General features: G+C 37.1%; 1 protein-coding gene across 1 annotated transcript; it reads left to right on the top strand.

Moving 5' to 3' along the window:
* Positions 1 to 2958: 2958 nt before the first annotated feature.
* LOC137399226 (ferrochelatase, mitochondrial-like) lies at positions 2959 to 14809 on the top strand. Its single transcript, XM_068085237.1, has 10 exons — positions 2959 to 2973; positions 6587 to 6797; positions 7644 to 7865; positions 8908 to 9079; positions 9521 to 9619; positions 11350 to 11457; positions 11587 to 11751; positions 12712 to 12771; positions 13058 to 13215; positions 14494 to 14809. The coding sequence occupies exons 2-10, from the start codon at positions 6595 to 6597 to the stop codon at positions 14510 to 14512; spliced, it is 1206 nt and encodes a 401-aa protein (XP_067941338.1). The 5' UTR covers positions 2959 to 2973; positions 6587 to 6594; the 3' UTR covers positions 14513 to 14809.
* Positions 14810 to 22668: the final 7859 nt, after the last annotated feature.

Raw genomic sequence — 22668 nt, 5'->3', positions numbered from 1 at the left:
TATCTAAGAAAAAAAAATTCCCTAACCCTCACAACTATCAACATCCGCTAGAATTGAATAGAATCAAATAGAATCAACTTCTGCTAAAATTTTTACATGAAAGTGGCCGATTCAATTGAAAACATAATTAACCCACTGCAGATAAACCATGAAAGTTAACATCAATGATACTGTCAAGAGAGAAATTTAAAAATTACATATTTAAAATTGAATCAATAATTAATATATGAATAGTTTTGTTATAATAATTGTAATAATTATTTGCTGCTTGAATAATAATATAGAATGTATTGCTCTTTTGTGTTTCCTTTGAGTAAATAATACAACGGTTCTATGGTTCTATGTGTAATAGGTTAGCTCTGGACCTTGAATTAAATTTCTCCCAAGACAAATTTTGACCACAGACACAGTGGCACTTCTGCCCCACAAAATCAGAAAGTTGCTATAAAGCAAAATTCAGCCAATAAATAAATCAATGGAAATGGGCACTACTATAACTTTCCTTGAAATTGTTTTGACAGTATCGCACTGTAGCCAATGATGAGCCCAAATATCAATGCTCACAACACATAGTGTTAGTATTTTGAGGTCTACAACTGTCTGCAAGTAATTATCTTATAAATTTATAATTGACAATAACACCACAGTAGTTTGTTTCCAAATGTCTATGAACTCTATTTTCTTCAAAAAGTCAAAATAACAATTATTCTGTCAAGATTCACTAGCTCAAACAAAAATAACCATATGCTAGTATACTTAGCCCTATATGTTATGGCCTTAGTAGGCTCAATGAGTATTTATCTATTATGCCGCAGTGGTAGCTCTTTCTGCTGACTGGGGGCTGAATAAGCTCTCTTCTCAGGGCTTTATGGCTTGCCACCTCTTTGGGTGAATCGAATCTGCTGTGGATTTCCTCGGCAAGCTGTTTGCTGCCAGCTCCTTGGCTATCTTGAGCTTCTGTTAATCTTCTCCTTTCTTGTGCCTTTCTTCTGCTGTCTGGCTCACTGCCAGCTTCTCGCTGCTTTCTCGTCGATTTTGCCCCTCTTTTATACATGTTATTGAGTCATTGCCAAAGGTTATTGGTTGGTTGTGTTTTGCATGTGGTTTTTGCATCATTTCCTGCATAATTTTTGTTTCAGATTCTCTGCAGTGAGCTAAAATTCCTTTCTGTTTTTGGAATCCCATGACGCCAAGCGAAAAATGTTCAATGTGCAGCAACAAATTTTACAAAACTGGCCATAACCCAAAAACTAATAGGAGTAGCATTGTGAAATTAATTTTGCAGTAATCCTCATTCTAAGACGCTACTAGTTAGCAATTTATATGAAGCGAGAAACATGTTGTCATTTTATGCCATTCTTTTCACAACCATTTCGTCAGTCTTTTTGCATAAAATACAATATCTTAGTTAATGAAAAGTTATGCTATATTTTTCTACTGCTATACAATACAACATTTTCTAGACTAAAATGATATTACCTTATAAGCTATATCAAAATATAATGAATAAAGTGTTGTAAACAATTGTCTCGCTGATGACTGGTTGCTGATCTGATGCATGCTGACTGCTACTTCGCTCCAACAAGTCATAAATCTAGCTGGCTCCTGTAATATTGGTGATATACCCACTCCTTGTGCTTGAAACTCTGAGAGTTGTTTGATTCACTGAATAGCCAATAGTAATTGTTGTAGCCAGTTAGCATTTTTCATATTATGTGGTATTGGTCAATAATAATAATGATTTAGTAGCCATTTTGTGCTGTTTTTCATTCATAAGCTTTTCATTATATTGATCAGACAACTCCTAATCCAACTAATGTCCCATATTCACATTGCATCAGTTGTGATGGTAGGACAACTCCCATGCTTGATATTTCTGGCAACATAGCGATTGCCCTAGATTTCCATGTTTGCTTGTTGATGTATCGCCGTGCTTAGTGCAATGTTTTGAAGCAGTTGTGGTGTTCCGTGATCCCACAATTTATTACTTCTTTTGACTTATTGGTCATCTATCGTTTCAAACCCTGACAATACTTACACAGACTGATGATACAGACGCTATTATAGTCATCCAATTATTAATTACCAACCAATCTTGCCACAATCAATACTCATAGAGAATCTATTCTTCAGATGTGAACCCTTGTATATAGTATCAATCAATTTATTTTTGTATAAGTTATCTTGCATTACTTATTTGAAATCATCCTCTCATGGAAATTTTCTCTCACACAAATAATCTCAAACTAAACATGAATGGTTCACTACTATCTTGCATTCAGGTTACTTTTACAATTTTCATTTTATTTGATAATATGCTTGCTAATAGGGGCTTTTTGTTATTTTGCTATCAGCAAAATACACTGTAAAAGATTACTAACTAACTTCGACGAAAGGCTTGAACTTTGACAAATGGCCTTTTGGCAAATGTGTATTACGACCAATAGAATTTCGGAAAAATCACCATAAATCCATACACCAGTAAGCTTTTTGAAAATGATTATTCTAGAGGTGCTTTTAGTTGTGGTAATGGCTAATGGCACAGCAGACATGCAAGTAATTATGGTTTGGTAATACACTAGCTAGATCCTCTTTAAGCAGTTCTTGGCTGATCGTTTTATTTATTTACTTTCAGAGAGAGTTATTCTCTCTTTAATACCACAAAACTAACTCATATTAAATGATCACACTTTGGAGAATTTCACAGAACTAGAGATTTACTCCAATAACGCGTTCACAATTTTTATATGCTTTTGATGATGGATTTGTTTTGCTAATGATGATGTACTGTAGAAAATACTGAAGTAAATTCTATAAGTTAGAATTTGTCGACCAAAGATCTTAGGCTACTTGTTTTATAAGCCGTGGTATTGAGATCTCAAAGTGTGACGGGGCGTCGTGGTAAAGCACCATTAATCGTACGTGCATGCACAAAAATCTTAGGACGCAATTGAAACGTTGCAAGTCATACTGGTCAGTTTTTTCTCCAATTCGTGAAAAAGACTGCGAATTACTTTTCTTTGTTGTTTTAATTCTCAGCGATCAGCAAAAGCACGATAATTTTTTGTCTGATGCGTGAAAACGCAGTTAGTATTTGCACAGTTAGGTTGACTAGGAGGACATCAAGTTTTGATTGCAGTAGTAGGGCGATATTTGAGTAAACCTTTCACGCCTTATTTACCTGTATTTTACTCGTAATTGCTCTCATTTTATTATTTGTTTATTTGCGAAGTTTTGAAAGAAAATTGTTTACGTACTTACAAATTGAACAACTACAACTAATAAGACCAGACAAGTAGTTGATAATATATCAATATTTTATGAGAGTCCCAGTTCCACTATATCACAGACAAACAACTTTATCGCTTTGGATAGTAGCTAAGCAGTAATCTGCAATATGCATTACTCAGCTGTTTGCAAAACTGTAAACATGAAATTGTTTTTTTGTAGGAAAACATTTTCTATTCTGGTTTGTCTACAAAAACAAACTTTATAAAGTTTTAGGATCAATGCGCATATTATTTTTTAACTTGACGGGATAAGATATTGTTGTTAAACTGTTCAAAGTATGCTAAAGTACTCTGAACAAGTGCAATTGAAGATGATTAGTTGATTTTATGTTGTCTGGAATAATTAAGTAGGCCTTAGGCCTATAAAGTTTTATAATGACAATGCCATGCCTACATATTGTTTTGTTCTTGAGCTTTGCTACTTTCTATCATTGATATTAAAGTTTTTTGGCTCAAATCTAAAATTAAAATAAATAAAATGACTATCATTTTTCAAAATTAAAGAAGCTGCATGTTACAAGTGAGTTTTTACTGCAACCATAAGCATGTTTAGTGATTGAGAATAGGTAGAAATAAATTTTTTGCTAGCCATTATATTTAGACAAATTAATGTATATACTTTTTAATTCTTAGTATCAAAAATAAAGAACTATCACTACCCTACTGGAGAGTGTCTCAAAGGTGTTTGAAATAACTACTGTACACAATTAAAAATTATTGAGACATCAGTTAAGAACTTTTAAAGACATTAACTGTTGTACCATGCTAGAAATTATATCCAATATTGGAAGTTAAATAAAACAGTAAAAAATCTAGAAAGGTGAAGTGAGATGACTGAAGAAAGTAACAGGAAACATAAATCTCCATGAGTGTAAGGCGTTTCTTTAAACTGAATAAAATCTATTAGCCACAAGCATGGACAGAGATGGATGGGATATAGCTAATGAATGCGGCATTTTCCATATGGTAGACTGTTTTACGGCACACTATGTGCAAGCACACACGCATTAGACATCAACTCCACAATTAACATTTAGCAACTAATATAGGTGCAGTTTGGAAATACAGAATGAATAGAATTCTCTTTACCAAACACTTTAGATAAAGAGGAAGTAAAGGCTCTTCTATCATATTGAAAAGTAATAAAATGAGTCATTTCAAATAACTGGATAAGAGTTTAAGGATTTTAATGTATAAGAATTTTGTGTACTATTGAGCATTCACATGTATAGGGTTCTAGTGTTCAGCAAAGAATTAGCTAAATAGTTCTCAATCAACAAATTGGTTTCAGCATCTACCGTTTAGCTCTATGCATACTTCATTTATTAAATGAGAAGTTGCAGATGTAGTATTTCAAGACCTTTTCATATATGGCTCATTTCAATAGTAACACAATTCTGGATACAAATAAAGACTAGAATAAGGACCATAATATCACTCAAACTCTTGACTTTATGCAGTAAACTTTACTGGTGGAAAGTTTGCCAATATGAAAAGTATCCACTTAATAGGTACTGATGGTATCATTCCTTTTCAGTATCAAATTCAAACTTCCTGTCTCTACACACACTGATCTATTGCTTCTGCCTCATATTGAGGAAAGCTATTAATTCATTTCACTTGAATATTTTAGGCCAATCGTATTAAACCTAAACCTATTAAAATGTATTTTCTGGTATCTGTGCCATTTAGCAAATTGTCACATTTTTTATGTCTCTGATGCATATACATTTCTGTAAGTGTAGTGCTAAGCATAGTAGCATATATAATGTGTATGGTAGTATGTTTATGCAATATTCTGTACAACCTGATCATTCACAAGTTTTTTGGGCACTAATGATTTAATTAAGTAGCATCCGATTACCAGTTGACTCACTGCTAACGAGTTTGAAGTATAAATGGGTGTAAATCTGTCTGTAAATCTCCTTTATCTAGGGGCTAGTTCTCCTCTGACTATCATACCCTTAAAGAACTCAGCTGTTAACTTTTGTCATGAAACATGGCAGTTTTTGTGAAAGCTGTAAGCACACGAAAGAAGCTTTTGGGTACTTGATGGTAACGTCTCAGAAGTGATATACACTAAATGCTTATACTTTAATACAATTCAACCAACCTTGAAGTTTTCCCTATTGACATATTTTACATGGAAAAGAACAAAATTTCCGAATGACATTTCTTCGTGGCAATGTCAAGCAAGGGAGAGTTGTAATATAGGTTTGAAATTAACTAACTTATCTAGTAGCAAGTGGACATTTTACTCTTTGTGTTTTTAAAAGGGATGCTTTTTAAAACATCATACCAATTATGTTGTTATTGTTATTATCCTTATTGCAGAATCTTAAGTCTGAATGTTTGTTAAACAGAAATAGTATTTGATTAAATTATAAAAGTATTTATACGCTTTGGTGTTTTTCATTGCTTTTTGAAATCACACTAAGCAAGTTGTTCAAATATTTTTGTTTTATTATTGTATTATGATGCTTATTACAAGTACCTACATGCAAATCATCTTACTAGATTTTGGCCTGCTCTCTCCCAGAGTGTTTGGAATAAAACTTCTACTGTGCATATTTTGGTCAGAATCAAATTATTTGATTGTTGTTTGTCTATTGAGTATTAGACTTACAGATTTGAACTAGTCCTGTGGGAGCCAATTACTACAGTTCATTGTTATAACTCTGATTTCTCATCCTGCAGCAAAGTTTAAATAGGCTAATGGAATTTGAGTTTGGATAAGCTTCGTCATTCTTTTTACAATAATCCCAAAGCAGCCACCTGCTGTTACGTTGAACTGTATTTTGTTGATGCTGAATTTTTTTATTTAATTTTCAATTGCTACTCTCATTTTGTTCCTCTGTTACAATAACTAGTACCTTCGCTGTCTAGTACGCTGTGAGAGATCGTCAGGTATGCCAATAGAGCACAGCAAATTACTATGTGCATAATTATTCTGAAGTGGTTGACGGTGTCTCATTGGCACAGGTGTTAGAATGTAGGTCCACGAAGTTGAAAGTTGCAGGCTTGAATCCTGGATGGTTCTTCAAAGACACAACTTCTACTGTAGCTCTAAATTAATCTCTAAATTCTCCTGATGAATTTGGTGAAAGATTCAAAACACTAGGCAACTATTCTAGTTGCAAATGAAAGTGTTTGCACACCATTCATATCGTGTGTTTTTAACATTTATGCTTTGCTGTTTTTTCCAAAACTGATACTATTTGATGAAGAGATATTAATTCGAAACTCTTGGTAGCAAATAATATTTTCTCAGCTCCAAGTCATATTGCTCTTCCTAGGGTTGACCATGGAGATATGTAGCCGTCTTGTGCGGTCTGCATTTACTAGCCATTCTATAAGACAGTTGAGCACAACTGCTAGATCTGCCGCCGGAGTAAAAACTGGCATTATGATGTTGAACCTGGGTGGGCCAGAGACTACAGATGAGGTCCATTCATTTCTACTACGTCTATTCTCAGATAAGGATCTTATACCTCTGCCTGCGCAAAAGTGAGCTCATTTTTAGTACCGTTGAACTGACGTTTCTAGAATTTTGCTTGAGGTTAACTGAACCTGCTCTATCAGACTATCAAACTAGATAATTTTATTTGTTCCGTGACATTTATATGACAGTAATTACATAGAATATATAAGGTTTCACTGTTTGCTCAAAGCATCTGACTGCTATGTAATGCTAAAGCTCTACATTTGAAGCTCACTTGCAAGTTTCGATTTTAAAGAGGTGTTTAATAAAGAAGGGGAAATTGCAGTTTCAAGCGACATTAATATCATGCATAAATGGTAAATGGCAAGTTGTCATGAGTTAGTGGTCTAGAGTGCCTTACGTGATAATAAGAGGTATGGATTTAATTTTTGGAAAAGACTTTGATGTTGACAAAAAGGGCATCCTATTTTTAATTGCTATATGCGCCAGCAGAATGGAGTTGGACCTTATTTTAGGCACTTGAGCTAACTCCTGTTTTTTCATATGACAGTCTCCAAGCGCTGATGCCCACTGTCAGTTATCTTTCCTCTAATGATAAAGAGCTTTAACAAGAATTGATCATTCATTGCTAGGACCAACCAACCACTCTTTCTTATCCTGATGTATCTCTAAATTTATCTCCTTGGCACGGTCAACCACCGCAGATGCTTTTTTGACCAAAACTGGAATAGCCAACAATCCATTTGTTGTGACAACATTTTTTTGGATTGATTTAGGAGTATGCAATCAATAATGACTTTTATTCAATGTGAAAATCATTACATTACTTTTGCGAAATCAGAAATAAACCTGCGCAGATGTTACGTACTATTATGTTTGCAAATTCGTCCAACTTTTATTTCTTTCTCTAGGCAGTTAGCAGAGTGGATTGCTAAAAGGCGTACCCCTAAGATTGTAGAACAGTACAAGGAAATAGGGGGTGGTTCTCCGATCAAAAAGTGGACCGACCTGCAGGGTCGGGAAATGTGTCGACTTTTGGATACTATGAGTCCAGAGACGGCTCCTCATAAGCACTATATCGGATTTCGATATGCCGATCCACTCACTGAGGATACCATAGAGCAAATGGAAAGGTTAGTTCCAAGTGTTCCAACTCCATCAGTTTTAGTATTGTAAGCAGATGTTATAAGTTCCTTCAAGCAGCTTTTAAACATTGAGTCAGTTTATTATACATCTCTAGGGCTCGAATTGCCAACAGTGCGAGAAAGTGCGAGAAATTGAGAAACTAGAGATACGAGAAAATTGAGAAACAATGTGAGAACAATGCGAGAAATTCCAACAATTGCAAGAAATTAAATGCTTGAATTGCCAACAATGAGAAATGCTGCCAGCAACATTTCTCGATACAAAACTAGAACAACTCGATAGAAAACTCGATAGAACAATACTAGAGATTCGAGAAATGCTGCTAGCAGCATTTCTCGAATCTCTAGTTTTGTTCTACATAATGCGCCATTAGTTTTATTATTTTTATATGATGGGGTTATTGTACCACTTGAACAGCATTCTTTTACCTATCTTCTTGACCGGAAGCATGCTATATTTTAGTTATTATTTGTAAAAAATACCTAATTTGTAAAGCCGATGCAGCCTGTATTATTTCCCCAATCTGTTATGTTATTTGATGGCAACCTCTCTTCATTCAGTCTTTTCTTTGTTTATACTTTTTTGCTACTTCGGTCCTTTTTTTAATTTTTTGTGTTCTCATTAAGAAAAACGATTACTAAGAAATACACCGTTAAAAATCCTTAATGAAGGCTCCTTGCGCCCAGTAGTTCATCTAACCACTCGAGGTGCAGAGACCAGTTGGTAGGCAGTGAGCATCGTGTGGCTCACATGAATGAATAATGGCTGCAACTTAAAGTAAAAAGAAAAAAGACACCCATTGACACAGACTACTTCTTGTGAGGAGTTGTCTTCCTTTAAGCTGATTGTTAGGACATGTGATGAGTAGTAAAAGTTTTAATTACATGAGTTCTCAGTCTAGCATTTTTTTACATCACTATAAATATCTGTTGGTTCGATCAGTAAGCACATATTTTAAAATATCACTGTTTTACTTTGAGAGCATGTGTTAATCTTTCACTTTCATATGATAATGGGATTAAATTGCAGTGACGGCGTCGAACATGCGGTAGCCTTCACTCAGTACCCACAATACAGTTGTTCAACAACAGGAAGTAGTCTAAACGCCATTTACAAGCATTATGCTAAACAGGGCATGAGCAGTACTAAAATGGCCTGGAGTGTGATTGACAGGTGGCCGACACATCCTGGTTTAGTAAAGGTGAGTCAGTCTTTTGGTTTGACAATATGCGCTAGATGAGGAAGAGATATGAAACAAGCACTTGTAGCTGCATGTCATAACTATGCGTGTTAGCACTTGATAATGAACTTGAAGTACATTCTATGTATATTTATCAGGTCGAGATATGCCAGTGTCTACGTTGTTGCTCTACATCATTGTTGTAACTGCATGCTGTGAACTCATGTAGTTTTTCCAGCCAATTATTTGTGTAGCCAATCATTGTATTTTAGACACTGGTGTTATCTGAGTTTTGCTGTCATGGTGATAGGGTGTTATGTAATAATTCCAGCTCTCCATTATCTGCCCCATGCATTAAACACTATTGTTATAGCATTGCTTTTCAGTCAAATGACCTTACATAGAGCAGATGGATGTATGTTGTTGTTTGTTTTTAATGAGGGAGTTGTCTCCTTTTTTCAGGCATTCGCACAAGTAATAAGGGAAGAGCTTGACAAGTTTCCAGAGTCTGTAAAGGATGATGTAATAATTCTTTTCTCAGCTCATTCTCTACCAATGAAGGTCTGTCTACCTCTATTGTAGATAGTTTTCACCCGAGTGCTTAACCTGTAATTTCTTCTGATGTTTTCTGTGGGCTTAGCTTAGTTTCTTGGAATATGTTTGTCATTATATGCGAGGAGAATTTATGGCGTTTCTGTGTTCACACCCACTTGCCAATCTGTTGTACCATTGTCAATGTATCTTCACTTGCCGTGAACTATACAATCCTAAAAGACTGTCCAGCCATATCTATGCGTTTATTTAAAGATCAGATTGCAGTCCACCATTGTCTAAACAGCAGAAGTTTTCTTTCAATTTATGTTCCTGTATGTTAAACCAGAGGAAACCATACTTTGATACACCTTTTCCAAACAACATCATAAAAAATATATAAAGTTTATCATTCTGATATATGCTTTGTATGTTGAAACCACTTTTTCTCGGAATAACCGCTTTACGAACTTTTTAAAGAAATGATCTGAAAATGTTTGCTCTCATTTGTTGTTATATTTCTAAGAAAGCAATGCCTACTTTCTTTCTTACCACCACTTCCACTCACACTATTCTTCTAGAGGTCCTCCTAGATTATAAGTCTGAAAAAGAATGTAGGAAACACAGTTAATTATTGTTTGAGCTGCGTAGAACTAAATTCTATGAAGGAAAATTGTGTAAATTTTTATTTTTCGAGACACTTTTCTTGGTGTTTGTTGGAAATAATTTTGTGTCGAAACAAATATCTACTCATATTTTATGTCATATCAAATAGTTATATAACTTTATTTAAATTTATCATTAAATAAATCATTAAAAGTATATAAAATTTGTATTTAGAGCCAACAGTAAGTGGAGTCCGGACTATATTATTAGCAAGAACTCGTGCCAACATGAAATGCTCTCCTCTTAGACATGGCCAACCCTTTGCCAAATTATATGGGCTCATAAAGCAGTTCTCTAGTCATGAGGCTTGTTTTACCAAAAGCGTTACTGGCATAATATTGCCATGAGATGATAACTTCTAGTCAATCTTATTTCAACCTCCTAGTGTTAGACCAATACAATGGAAATTTCTTTTATTATTCTAACTCCTAGCTCACCTTATCATAGGTAGGTCATACTTACCTTATCATAGGCAGGTGCAGACTTACCTTATTATAGGTAGGTGCAGACTTACCTTATCATAGGTAGGTGCAGACCTACCTTATCATAGGTAGGTGCAGACTTACCTTATCATAGGTAGGTGCAGACTTACCTTATCATAGGCAGGTCAGACTTACCTTATCATAGGTAGGTCAGACTAAGAACTCTTTGCAAGACACCCAAGGAAAGCACAGTCCCTGTTAGATCAAGGCATCATTCTACAAGAGTGTATACAGAGTTAGCTATGCTACAAGCAGGCATGGGAGTCATGCATTATAGATTCTATGAACTAGCTGCTGTGCATCTAAAGCAAGGTTTCTTCAGCCAAAATGCTGAATGGTTTATGGAAAACACTAACCAAGGCTACTAACTAGGGTGAGCGTGCCAGCGGTTAGATCGTCAGAGATACTCACTTGTTTCTCCCACTAACCAGCTTTAAACAGTTATTTTGACATTGATAATGTTTCACAAGTTGCACTGCATACACCCATTTTGGATTGATTAAAAAACTACCGCATTCTTGTACAAGGTCCATGTTTTCACATGAGATAATTAAGTCATGATGAGAAAGCTCTAATTATGGAGTATGAAAAAAGTGTCTCTGTTGCCTGTAGGTAGTGAACAGAGGGGACCCATATGCACCAGAAGTAGCAGCCACTGTATCTCGTGTGATGGACGAGTTGGGCCACAGCCATCCTTACAGGCTGGTCTGGCAGTCTAAGGTGAGGTTCATATTCTTCTCCACCCCTCCCGTCATTATACCTGGTCATGGGAACTTTTGCTAACGATACGGCCAAGGCGCTACTGAGATTATGTCACTATCATGCTGTTTCCTATTTGTATTTTCACAGGTTGGGCCCTTGCCATGGCTTGGTCCCCAGACAGACGAAGTCATTGAAGGCTTGGTTAGTAGAGGAAAGAAAAATCTCTTACTCGTACCTATCGCATTTACGAGTGACCACATTGAAACACTCTATGAGTTGGATATAGAATATGCAGGAGAACTGGCCAAAAAGGTGCATTAGTAACTCTATTGATTACCAAAATCATATAATTCAGATCTGCTTGTGTAACATAACACAACTTATGATAAATATGCTGCCCGGTTCGGTCTGCCCAGCAATAGCTATTAAAATCTAGGAATGGAAGAACTGCTTCATGCTGGATTTGATCTTGGAACCTCCCATTTACTAGGCGATAACTTAACCAATTGAGCTACGCGAGATGCAATTATGATTCATTATCTCGTTAAAATACTCATAGAAATCTGCGATACGCAACATCATTAAAGCTTGCTCTCACGGCTATTATTAGCAAGTTTACCAATACCGATGCGAACTTACTCAAATTAGTTATTGGCATTGTGCCAGGCTAATGGCAAGTGGCAGGCGACTACATCACCTGCCACTGTTTATAAGCTGTCTTTTAATACCCATGCAACGCTTGGAATTTGGCTAGTTTATATATAGATATGCATCGTCCATGTTACATTGGTAGCTGTTTCTTTAACCCAGATAGTTAGAATAGAGCTATAGGGAAAACTCTGTCATATTAACATAGATATCATATCATTTTCGTTAAGATTGACTCTTAGTCTATGAACTGCGTGGACCTTACCAGTTATGACAAACAGCTTAGGGTTTAATTCGATACAACGAATCTGTTGTGTGGTTGACTGCATTAATTTTGACAAAATTTTCACTTCCCTTTTAAAATCTAAAAAATATTTTGCTGGTTCAAAAGTTTATCAAACGTGCAACGGCATGTTGCTTATGATAACAGTATAATATTTAGCACATTCTCAGGATATACAGCTGAATAATTTGGGTTTTCAAACAATTCAAAGCTGTCAGTTTTTTCACTTATTTATGCAAATGTCTTTTTACAGACTAAAATTTTTGTTACATTTTCCGTATTTGCATAGCCTCTTAAGTGCAATACATAATACTAAAGCTCCAAATGATGGCCTCTTACAGGTTGGAGTGGAGAACATACGGCGAGCAGCCGCCATGAATGATAACAAGGTATTCATACAGGTGAGTCTCTTTAGCCGAACCAAGTTTTTTTTTGAGATTTACTACATTTCATTGAGATTTTGGCGAAATTGTCCAATTATTTGTAAGTGCAGATGCAGTTTCAACATAGCTTACGATTGGTAGGCCATCAAGACTCAGGCTCTTACGTATAACTTGACTTTTGAAATTGTCTCCACCAGATTGTAAAATTGCCTGTTTTATGTTGCTAGGAGTATGTAGTCAATCTCTTTCCTTTACAATTTTGTATCTTGTCTAGAAATTAAACTCCTTATTGGTTGTTCTGCAGGGACTGGCAGACGTAGTTAAATCTCATCTAGACAGCGGGCTGACTGGGTCTAGACAGCTGTCACTCCGCTGCCCTCTCTGCGTTAATGCTACGTGTGGAAAGGCTAAGGAGTTTATAATGAACCAGCAACCAGCACTTGACCAACTTTATCAAACTCGGTAAGCGGCTAGTTGTTTTTCTTTATATTCCTTGATCTATCCATGCAAGGTGAGGTAATGCGTAAAGCATAGTGGTATGTACTCATGAACCTCTGTTATAGATAGCAAGGTTCTCATGCTAACTGACACTGAGAATCTGCACTTGGATGTGCTAATGCACTCCTGCTATAGATAGCAAGGTTCTCATGCTAACTGAAACAGAATCTGCAATTGTTCTACTTGACTGTTTCCGTTTATGGAATCAAAGTTCCAAATTTGTTGGATTTCATCCATACATGCTTGTACTTAAATTTTTGATCATTATTGCCTTAATATAAAGATTTCCCAACATAAAAAGGTTCTGCAAAATTTTGATTTGACACCAAAAGTAGTGTCTAACTTATGATACTCAAAATTTTTTTTACAAATAAAAGTTGTGAAGAAAAAACATGCAGAGACTGAAATAAAATAATAAATAAAGAAATAAAAATAAAATGTAAGAAAATAGTAAATACTGAAAATAAATAAGTTACGTTATATTGATGTTTGCATTATTTAGGTGAGAGTGAAATATATTGAGTGTCTTTATCACCGCTTTTACCTGCGAGCTGTCTGCCTCTGCATCAGGGCTACACCTCTCTTTGTAGATGGAGTTTAAAAAGACACTCTATTTTATAAATTATGATTCTATTGATTCAGAGCATTGGCTTGAATTTTGTCTGAGGTTATTTGTAGCTGTTAGCACTCACGTTTTTTTGGGCTGTTCAACAGATTGAATGAAACACAGAGCGTTTTTATGAATGGTTTTGGAGGCGAACTTATGCTAAATCTGAGTAGATGCTATCAGACAGTATCGGTATTTTTCTATCATTTGTGATTCTATTTTATGTTTGAGGGGATCTGACTGTCAGGATGTTTCCCGATTAAAATCGTCAAAACCTGATCGTGGTTAAAATGCTCAAATCAAGCGTTTCACATCTGATCTGCTGTAGTGTTTCCTATACAAGGGTGTTAGAAGTCAATAGGTCAGCAAACCATGTCCATAGCCGGTTGGCTCAGCTAACTCCACTGTTCACCATGTGCTAATAATGATATTGATAATTCTCTGTAGTCTGTTTTTTTTCAAAGCTTTCCTCTCTGGCCGGTGCTTTTGGGCAAATACAGTTTTCTTCTGGGCACTCTTCCATTAGTGCAATGCGAATAGTTTGCATTGGGCTGATAGCTAAAGTTCTTAGATTTGTGTCTCCTAGTTTGTTTAGCCTTAGCTCTTTCAGTAATCACTGTTACCTTTTGTTGCAGGAAGTCTGCTGTGGCTTGAGAGAAAGGCTGGGGCGGTCATCAAAGATCTGTAGCTTCCATATCTGTGTATTTGTATATCTAACTTTTATAGAGCTCCTTGTTGACTATTATCACTTTTGATATAAACTTACTCGTTTTTTGATGACATTATTACTGATTCAGAGTGACTTGAGTTTGTCAGCTATGCCAGAAAATCACTGCCTTTGCGATGCGTTTGTATTCCCTTTGTTATTGATTACTGTTATCATTCCATGACACAAAATGTGCTGCATGAAGATTTCTTGTCAAAAAGTGCAATAAATTTTGGACCCGCAAAGAGAAAACCGTTTTCAAGTATTTTAGTAACATTCTTGTTCACCAAATTATAGCAAGGTTAGCACAGACTTATCTTCTCTGTGTAGTGTGAAGCGGTAGCAGACAACTACTAACATATGATAACTAACAATTTACTGATAACCTGGAATACATGTAATGAGATGTTTGCTGGTCTGGAACTAGAAAGTTCATCATGGATGACCATAATGACCATAGATGACCATTAATTAAAGGAATTGCAACAGCACAGTTTTTGTACAATACAAATACAGTGCAGTGACAGTACTGTGTTTGAGATAATTTTTCTGCACATGCGTGTGCTGGTACAGTAGTAATCATACACCAGGGCCGAGCTATGCTAAACTCCAATAATTTATACAGAGTTTGCTATAGCTATGGTTTATTTTAGCAGACTTCATCATTGTATGTAGGCTAAAAAATATGTACACTGTCATTACAGTGTACGTATTATAAGACCTTGTAATTATAGTGTGTACAATTAGGAGGTCAAGATGTAGTAGGAGAAGTCATTCTTAACTTGTTTTCCATCAGATCCTAAGGCTTTGGTGTGGCAGTCTCGAGGCTAGCTCCCCTCTGAGTTATAATTAGCAATGTTTACTATAATATGAGCCGTGTCTGTCCCTCCGTCCAAAGCCACGCTAAAAATGCTAGAGAAAATAATTACATCAAACAGGAATTGAACTCAATATTCTACTTCACTGACAGGCACTCTACCACCTTCCAAATTGACAAATCATTATATGCACAGTTATTACACATGACAATCTCTCATTGCACGCGGGACTGTCAGCATACTACATGTAGTTCGGAATAAAAGTAGGTACTTCAATTTAACCTTTGATAAAAAGCTTCATGCTTTATTCGACACAAGTATAATATCATTCCCAAATGTGAAAGGCCTGATGAATGTACATACGACTTGGATTAGCTCAGTACCTCCAACAAGGTTAGAAACATTGAGCTACAGACTTGATAAGTTGATAATTTAGAGCTTTGCACACTACTACGACAACACAAGCTCGTAGACACCATGTTCACTATTATATTTAAACTTAAATCAGCTTATAACCAGTGAGAGGTAATGTAAGTTGCTTGCCACTTGCCATTAGCCTAGCACATTACCAATGGCTAAATTGAGTGAGCTTACTAATAGGAGCCATGAGATCAAGCATAAAATTATGTTGCTCCGTAACGGAGAGTGGTAGTGTATTTTCACTCACATAGCGACATATATCGCCCAATGAATCCATTAATCTCGCGCGTAGCTTAATTGGTAAAGCATTTTCCTGGCGAAAAGGAGATTCTCAAGTAAAATCTTCTGCAACACGGATTTTTATTTCCTAAATTTCAATAACTATAGCTAGACAAACCGAACTACACACAGAAAAACGCAAAAAACTTTAAGATTTATATATTTAAATGATGCTGCAAAAAACTCGGACAAAATCAAAGAAGATAGTCTAATCTAATCATTTAATAAGGATTTCTGTTGGTTAAAGCAAGGCTACCGTATTGAATTTGTATTAGGTAGATTACTGCCAGCAGTCTCAGAGTATTATCTACATGTATGATGTGATTGGACTAGTCAGGGTAAAGCAGCTGATGGAGCAGTCGTACTTCATGCCATAACATCATCAGGTTGGCCGTTACACCGTGCTACATTGGGTTATATTACGCTATGCTATCTTTTGTTATAATACATGTATATTAAACTACACTGTATATTAACAATATTTATCATTGTTAATTTTGGTTTGGAAGTACAAACAGCCATATAAAAATGTTTATTCTTGTAAAAGATTTGTAAAAGTTGAAAAGAACTTAAAAATGAATAACCATCAGTTAAAATGCTGCAAGTTTCAAATAGGCTATATATGTCCATAACAACTCAGATATTGTGTTTGACTGTACCACACTTTAAGAACTCAAGCTATATAGCTTGAGTTCTTACGTGAGGTACAGTTCTTGAGCTATAATAATTGTCTACTGGTTGACAAAAGCTTCAGGTACAACCTTATAAAGAACGGGGGGGGGGGGGGGTGGATGGATCTCATGAGTCATGTGACTAATCTGGTGATTTTAATCAACAAGAAACGTGAGTTGCATAACAGGAAGTGTAAGTCCTATAACAACAGATGTAAACTTTATAAAAAGAAATATTAAGCAAGGATAATACGTTGTCATAAGTGGAGTAACCTTCTTCCTGTCTGTTAGCTGCAATAACTTCAGCTGGCCAATTGTGCGGAATGCTGACCAACTAACAACTCGACCAGACACTTGGCAGCCTGGCCAAGTCAGCCCTATCTAGCTGGCAAGGAGACGGCTTGGCTCAACTGGGCTGAGAGAAAAAGAGAGAGAGACGACTCCACATTGCCGGACTAAGAAGGGGAGTGACCAGCCTTGCCAAGAGAATGATCAGCCAGGCTTTAGGGAGACTGAAAGGCCTCTGGAAGAAAAAGGCGGAGCCTCCGGTAGATGACCCAACAGATGCTCCTATAGAGCACGGGTAAGTCTCAAAGTGTACAGTTGTGTGTATACATGTTGCATCCCATTCACTGTAATAACATATTACATAAGTATATTTATTTACACTCAAGTGGTTGGCTTTATTTGGAGCAGTAAAGGGTATCTGGTGGTCCTCCACAATACTACTTTTGTTTTAAGAATGTTTACCTATAGATATGGGGATATTATTAGAGAGGTTATTAAGTGTCCATTCAAACTTTAACATCTCTATACAAAAATCTCCGTGTTTGTCTTTTTGTTAATCTGTGTGTCCAGTTATAGCAATTAAAATCTAGCAATGAAAAATCTGCACGACCCTGGATTTGATCTCCGGACCTCCAGATCTAGAGGCTTTAAGCTATGCGAACACAATAGATTCATTGGGCCAATAGTCATTACATTGGTTAAACTACTCACGCTTAAAGCGCTTGCTTGGATATGATAACTAGTACTGTTGACCGTTACGCGTAACGATTGTTAAGTAGGCCCAAAACGTAGGTATTGTTTTAGTAAAGATTTTAGTAAAGATCTAGCTTTCCAGGTAAGTTACTCAAATTCATTTGGTAATTACTCTATTACCCGTGTGACGCTGGGCATTTGGTTCATAATGTGATAAACTATGCTGCGGTCTAACATTGAATATTTACATTGTGCTTAGCTATGCCAGTTATTTTATTTTACTAAAAATTTTAAAATATTTAAACATGACAAGCTTTCATCTACCAATTTTCATTCTTTTAGCCGCTGTAACAAACTGTAAGTATGATGGAGCATATAAATGGATTAAAAGCAGGTTAATGGTGTTGATTTTTTATATAGTGCAAACTAAATTCTATCTTGTGTACACTATGAGTAAGTTAGAACTCTACTCTATGACAATTCACCAAGTTATGTAATCTTAGTGAAGACTCGCAAGTTGGTAGGTTTGATTCTGAAACTTTGAAAGTTTGATAAAACTTTATACTCTTTGTGGCATTAAACAAATGAGTAGCATGCAAATGCTTTGTTTGCTGTGCAGCTCAGCGTGTGTGACAGTTTGTTTCATGATTCTTTCTAAATGATGTTGTTTCAATAGTAGGTATATGCAAATACTGTATACCGGCTAGTAAAAGTACATCATTCCTAACTAGATTAGGCACTTTTGGGTTTCCAAATCATTACTGAAAATGTGCTAACGTTGTTGAAAACTCATGATTTCAATGAAAAATGACAATGTTAGTGGCCTTATGCTGTAGCCTTATGCCTTATGTAAGTGCGGATATATGCATTATGTATGTATGCCTTATGTTAGTGCTGCAGAAAGTGCCGAGAGAGTACCGAAAGAGTATCAAGAGAGTACCGAAAAAGTACCGAAAAAGTATCGAGAGAGTATCGAGAGCTTACTGAGAGAGTAAGAGTGAGTGAGAATGCATGATTAAGAAAGAGTGAGAGTAAAAGTGAGTGAGTGAGAGAGAGAGAGAGAGGGAGAAAAATAGAGAGAGGGATAGGGAGAGAAAGAGAGTAAAAGTGAGAGTGAGAAGTAAACTGACAGCACTGCACACACAATATCATGCTTCAGATCACACATCTTACTAACTACATTCATAATTGAACAGACTACATGTATTACAGTAGTTGAATTAATACATCCCACTAGCTACAATGACAACCAATACGATTATTAATATATATAGTAGAACATATTAGTACAAACTACGACCACAATCAAGTTGACTAATATTACAGATAGTAAGATATAGTGATAATAGCTATAACAATAAATAACCTGAATATTACTGTAGCTGGTAGTGTTACATCTTACTTTAAAGGATTCTCAAAGTATGTGTGTACGCATTCCGGTTAGAGATCTTAAAATCTTGAGTTAAAGATTTCGTACCAAAAATGATTCGATCTCGGACCCTGCCATTTATCAGACCGACACGCTATCCACTAGATCACAGAAATCGATTTGCTACATAACATATAAGTCAATATATGTGAGGAAATACCCAACAGATTTGCGTACAATGCGGGTCATAGCATAACGTCACGAGAAGCTGTTGCTCACATTATTAAACGTACTGGCTAAGCGAGCAGTATAACATAATAGCGAGCAGCTCTCACTACTTCACATTGTTTATAAGACAAAACAATTTTCTCATGATATGTAGTTTACAAGTTAGAACGGCAAATGTTGTTATATGTTAAATACAAATAAATTTTCTGCCCAAAGACTCTTCTATTACCCGAGCAACGCCAGGTAGTACAGCTAGTCTTACTTTAAAAGAAGCCTGAAAAACTCTCTTACAACACAGCATACCAATCTCAATCAACTGCGCAGTTGCACAGTTGTAGTCAAAAATAATATACATGTTTTTGCTTATAGTAGTGAGTACAACAACGCTCACACATATTTAAGGAGAAATGCTATGTGTCCCCTTATATAGATGTCTTTGTTGGGTACCCTCTGTTCCTTTGTGCCTGGTTTTTTGTTAGTATTTTGGCTGAGTCCAGGCGAGTTGAGCCAGCCAAATGAAGCTGAGCTGAGCCAAGTCGGTAGGCTGGCTCAAACGCAAGGCTGACTGGATCCCATTACCTACTACCCCTATTGGAGCACTATTCTCCAATCAGAACTCTGATTAGAAAACTGGTGGTGCCAAGCCTCACGCTCTAATCGGTGAATTTCAGCTTTTAAGATTTTCTGGTCGATGTGGGTTGCATGCTTCTTAGTTGCTAGCTTCCTCATCATCTATCCGGCATAAGCCCAGCCTTTGGCATTCTTGTGTATCTGCCAAGCCTGTCACCTCTGACACTTCCCTAATGACTCGCTGGCTAATCTGTGCCCCATCTGTTCAACCAGCTCTTGGACGCTGCTCAGCTTCTGAGCCTAGCTGTGCAGTTGCCGCTAGAAAATGTAATTCCCTCCTTTTTTTCTCTTCCAATTTGGCTGATTACTCTTGAGACCAGACTGGTTCATTTTTGAGCCGAGTTGGTCTTTGGGGCGGAACAGCTGATCTCCAGGCCAAGCTGGCTGGTCTCCGAGTCAGACAAGCTAGTCTCCAAGCTGGACTGGCTGGTTGGCCGTGCCAGATAGGCTGGTTTCTTCTAAGATACTCTCTTCTGTCAACTCTGTCAAAATAAGTCCTCTGTCGTCAGCATAAAGGGGCATTAGGTCATTTTCACCTAAGGTTCCAACTTTGTTCAGCCAGAAACTGGTTCTTTCCTAGCCAGTCTACTAACTAGACAACCGGCTCAAAGCCTTGTTTTTTTACACCTCCTTAGGGGCTGCAGCACCTGGTCATGTGAAATGTATTGCCACTTACCTGGGCAAACAAACTCAGCAAAATGCTGCAGCACCATGATGCTAACTTCTCTTAATTCTGGTTGCAAACCAGCTAATGCTACACTAGTCTTTCATGCCTTTTAAGGTGGTCACCACTCCTTTCATTGTCTGTGCAGAATAGTATCGGATTGAACAAATGATGCTAATCTTTGGCCAGCCTTTGACTGCTGGTAGAGCAGGCAGCCATGGTGGCTTGAACTTCAGTGCCTTGGCTGGGCGTGCCCAGATTGGTAACAGAAGATTCAGTCACTTGGCCGGCTCAGCGCTTATAGCAAACTACTGTAGTAGCAAAAGTGTCTGTATCAATATAATTGCTTTCATGACAGTTTGTCATGAAGGTCTAATGACAAGGCTTCATTAGATGAATTGTTCCCAAATCGCCGACTTTTGTAAGTTGGCGATCTGGGCTGGCAGAGGTTAAGTTGGGTGTGCCACTTGTAAAGCAGCCTCAGCCCATTGTCTGGCTCCTATCTCTATGTCGCTGTTTTATTTTACAGGTTAGATGTCTCATTTTTTGTAAAGTTATCACAAAGTTCTCTCAAAGTTGTCACAAAGTTGTCTGCAAAAAATAAAAGTTTTTGGTACTTATTTTGCTTGATAATAATCAACGTAGAAACATAATACAGTCTAGCTTGATTGCTGGCTCATGGAAGAATGAGCTGGCTATTGTAGAGAGTGACTGTTTACACTCTTCTACCTCTGCCTCAGGTTTTCGTGTATCACTCAGCCATAATTCTTTTTTCTATAGCTGACTGACATCGATCTTGTCCGGATTTCTGGTAGCCCTCTTAGGTCTTGAATTGTGCTGAGTCTCAGTAGGGCCATGCAAAATCAGTTATATTTTTTCTTCGGTCAACTAACTGAGAAAGTCAGAGAAGTTGTTGGTCTTTTGGTTTCTTTTCTTTGTTTTTCGTTTTCTTCAGCTAGTGCTGCATATAAACACGGCATAGTTGGGTAACAAATTATCCAAGCTGTTTCTAGTTTACTAGCTGCTTTCTCCATTCAATGTGGTCAACCCTCTTTCATGTTTGGCCCTCTTCTAGGCTCCAGGGTAGCTGGAGCTCAGCCAACTCGTTTGGGCATGCATGATACAATCACAGGCGGCTCTCACTCTGAATGAAAATTGTTCCTGCTTTTTCAGTAAGTAGCTGTGGTCGGCTCAGGCTTTTTTGAGCTGATATGGCTTTATGAACTTGGTTGCAACTTCGAGATGTTTGCTTCTCATTAAGGGTTACTGAAAAAGCATACACAGTTGCCGGGTTTATGCAGAAGTGCCTTTTTTTGTCTTCTTGTCAAATTTGTTTCTGTGGCTGTCTGTTTCATCTACCGTTTTCATTTGGTCCTGTAACTTGATCATATGCTCATGAGCCAGAAAGAATTCAGTAGGCAAAAAGTACCACTCCAATTAATCTAACGACTGTAACCATTGGCCTAACATGACCATGTATGCCTTTTCTGTAGTCATGGAGTGTGGCAATTCTCCATGTACTCTCATCAAATAAAGGAAAAGCAAGTACCACTAGTCCCAAACAGGCCCCTGAGTGAATCTCTCAGCCACCAGTTGTTCCACTCCACTGTGCCATGGTTTGTGTCTTGTTGATCTGAAAGAGCTGATTGAGTTCAGCCATCAGCAGGCTCTCAAATTGAGCTCCTTGATCGGGTTGCTCCAGCATTTCTAAGCAACTGAAAATCCTGTGATTAAGTGCACTGGCTACTATCGGCGCCGTGGCACTAGGCAAGGCTGGGAAATTTTACAACATAGTGAGGTGTCCATGAACACTAGCACCGATTTGGCCACCCTTCGGAGTGGTGCGGAGCGGACCAAGCAAATTGATGGATCTTTATTTGCCAGGCCAAGGAGGGAGGGGTACAGTCATTGCCTGCTACCAGACATATTGATTTTGCCATGCTTACAGGTCTGTCACAAGTCACATCTCTTGACCAGCCTCCTGACAGTTGCTGTCAGGCTGAGCCAGTACCAGGCCAGCTGGAGGTGGCTCACTGCCCTTCCC

The sequence above is a fragment of the Watersipora subatra genome, chromosome 7, assembly GCF_963576615.1.
Source record: "Watersipora subatra chromosome 7, tzWatSuba1.1, whole genome shotgun sequence".
In the NCBI taxonomy this organism is placed as follows: domain Eukaryota; kingdom Metazoa; phylum Bryozoa; class Gymnolaemata; order Cheilostomatida; family Watersiporidae; genus Watersipora; species Watersipora subatra.
Note: the sequence above shows the minus strand (reverse complement) of the source record. Positions and strands in the feature narration are given on the sequence as shown.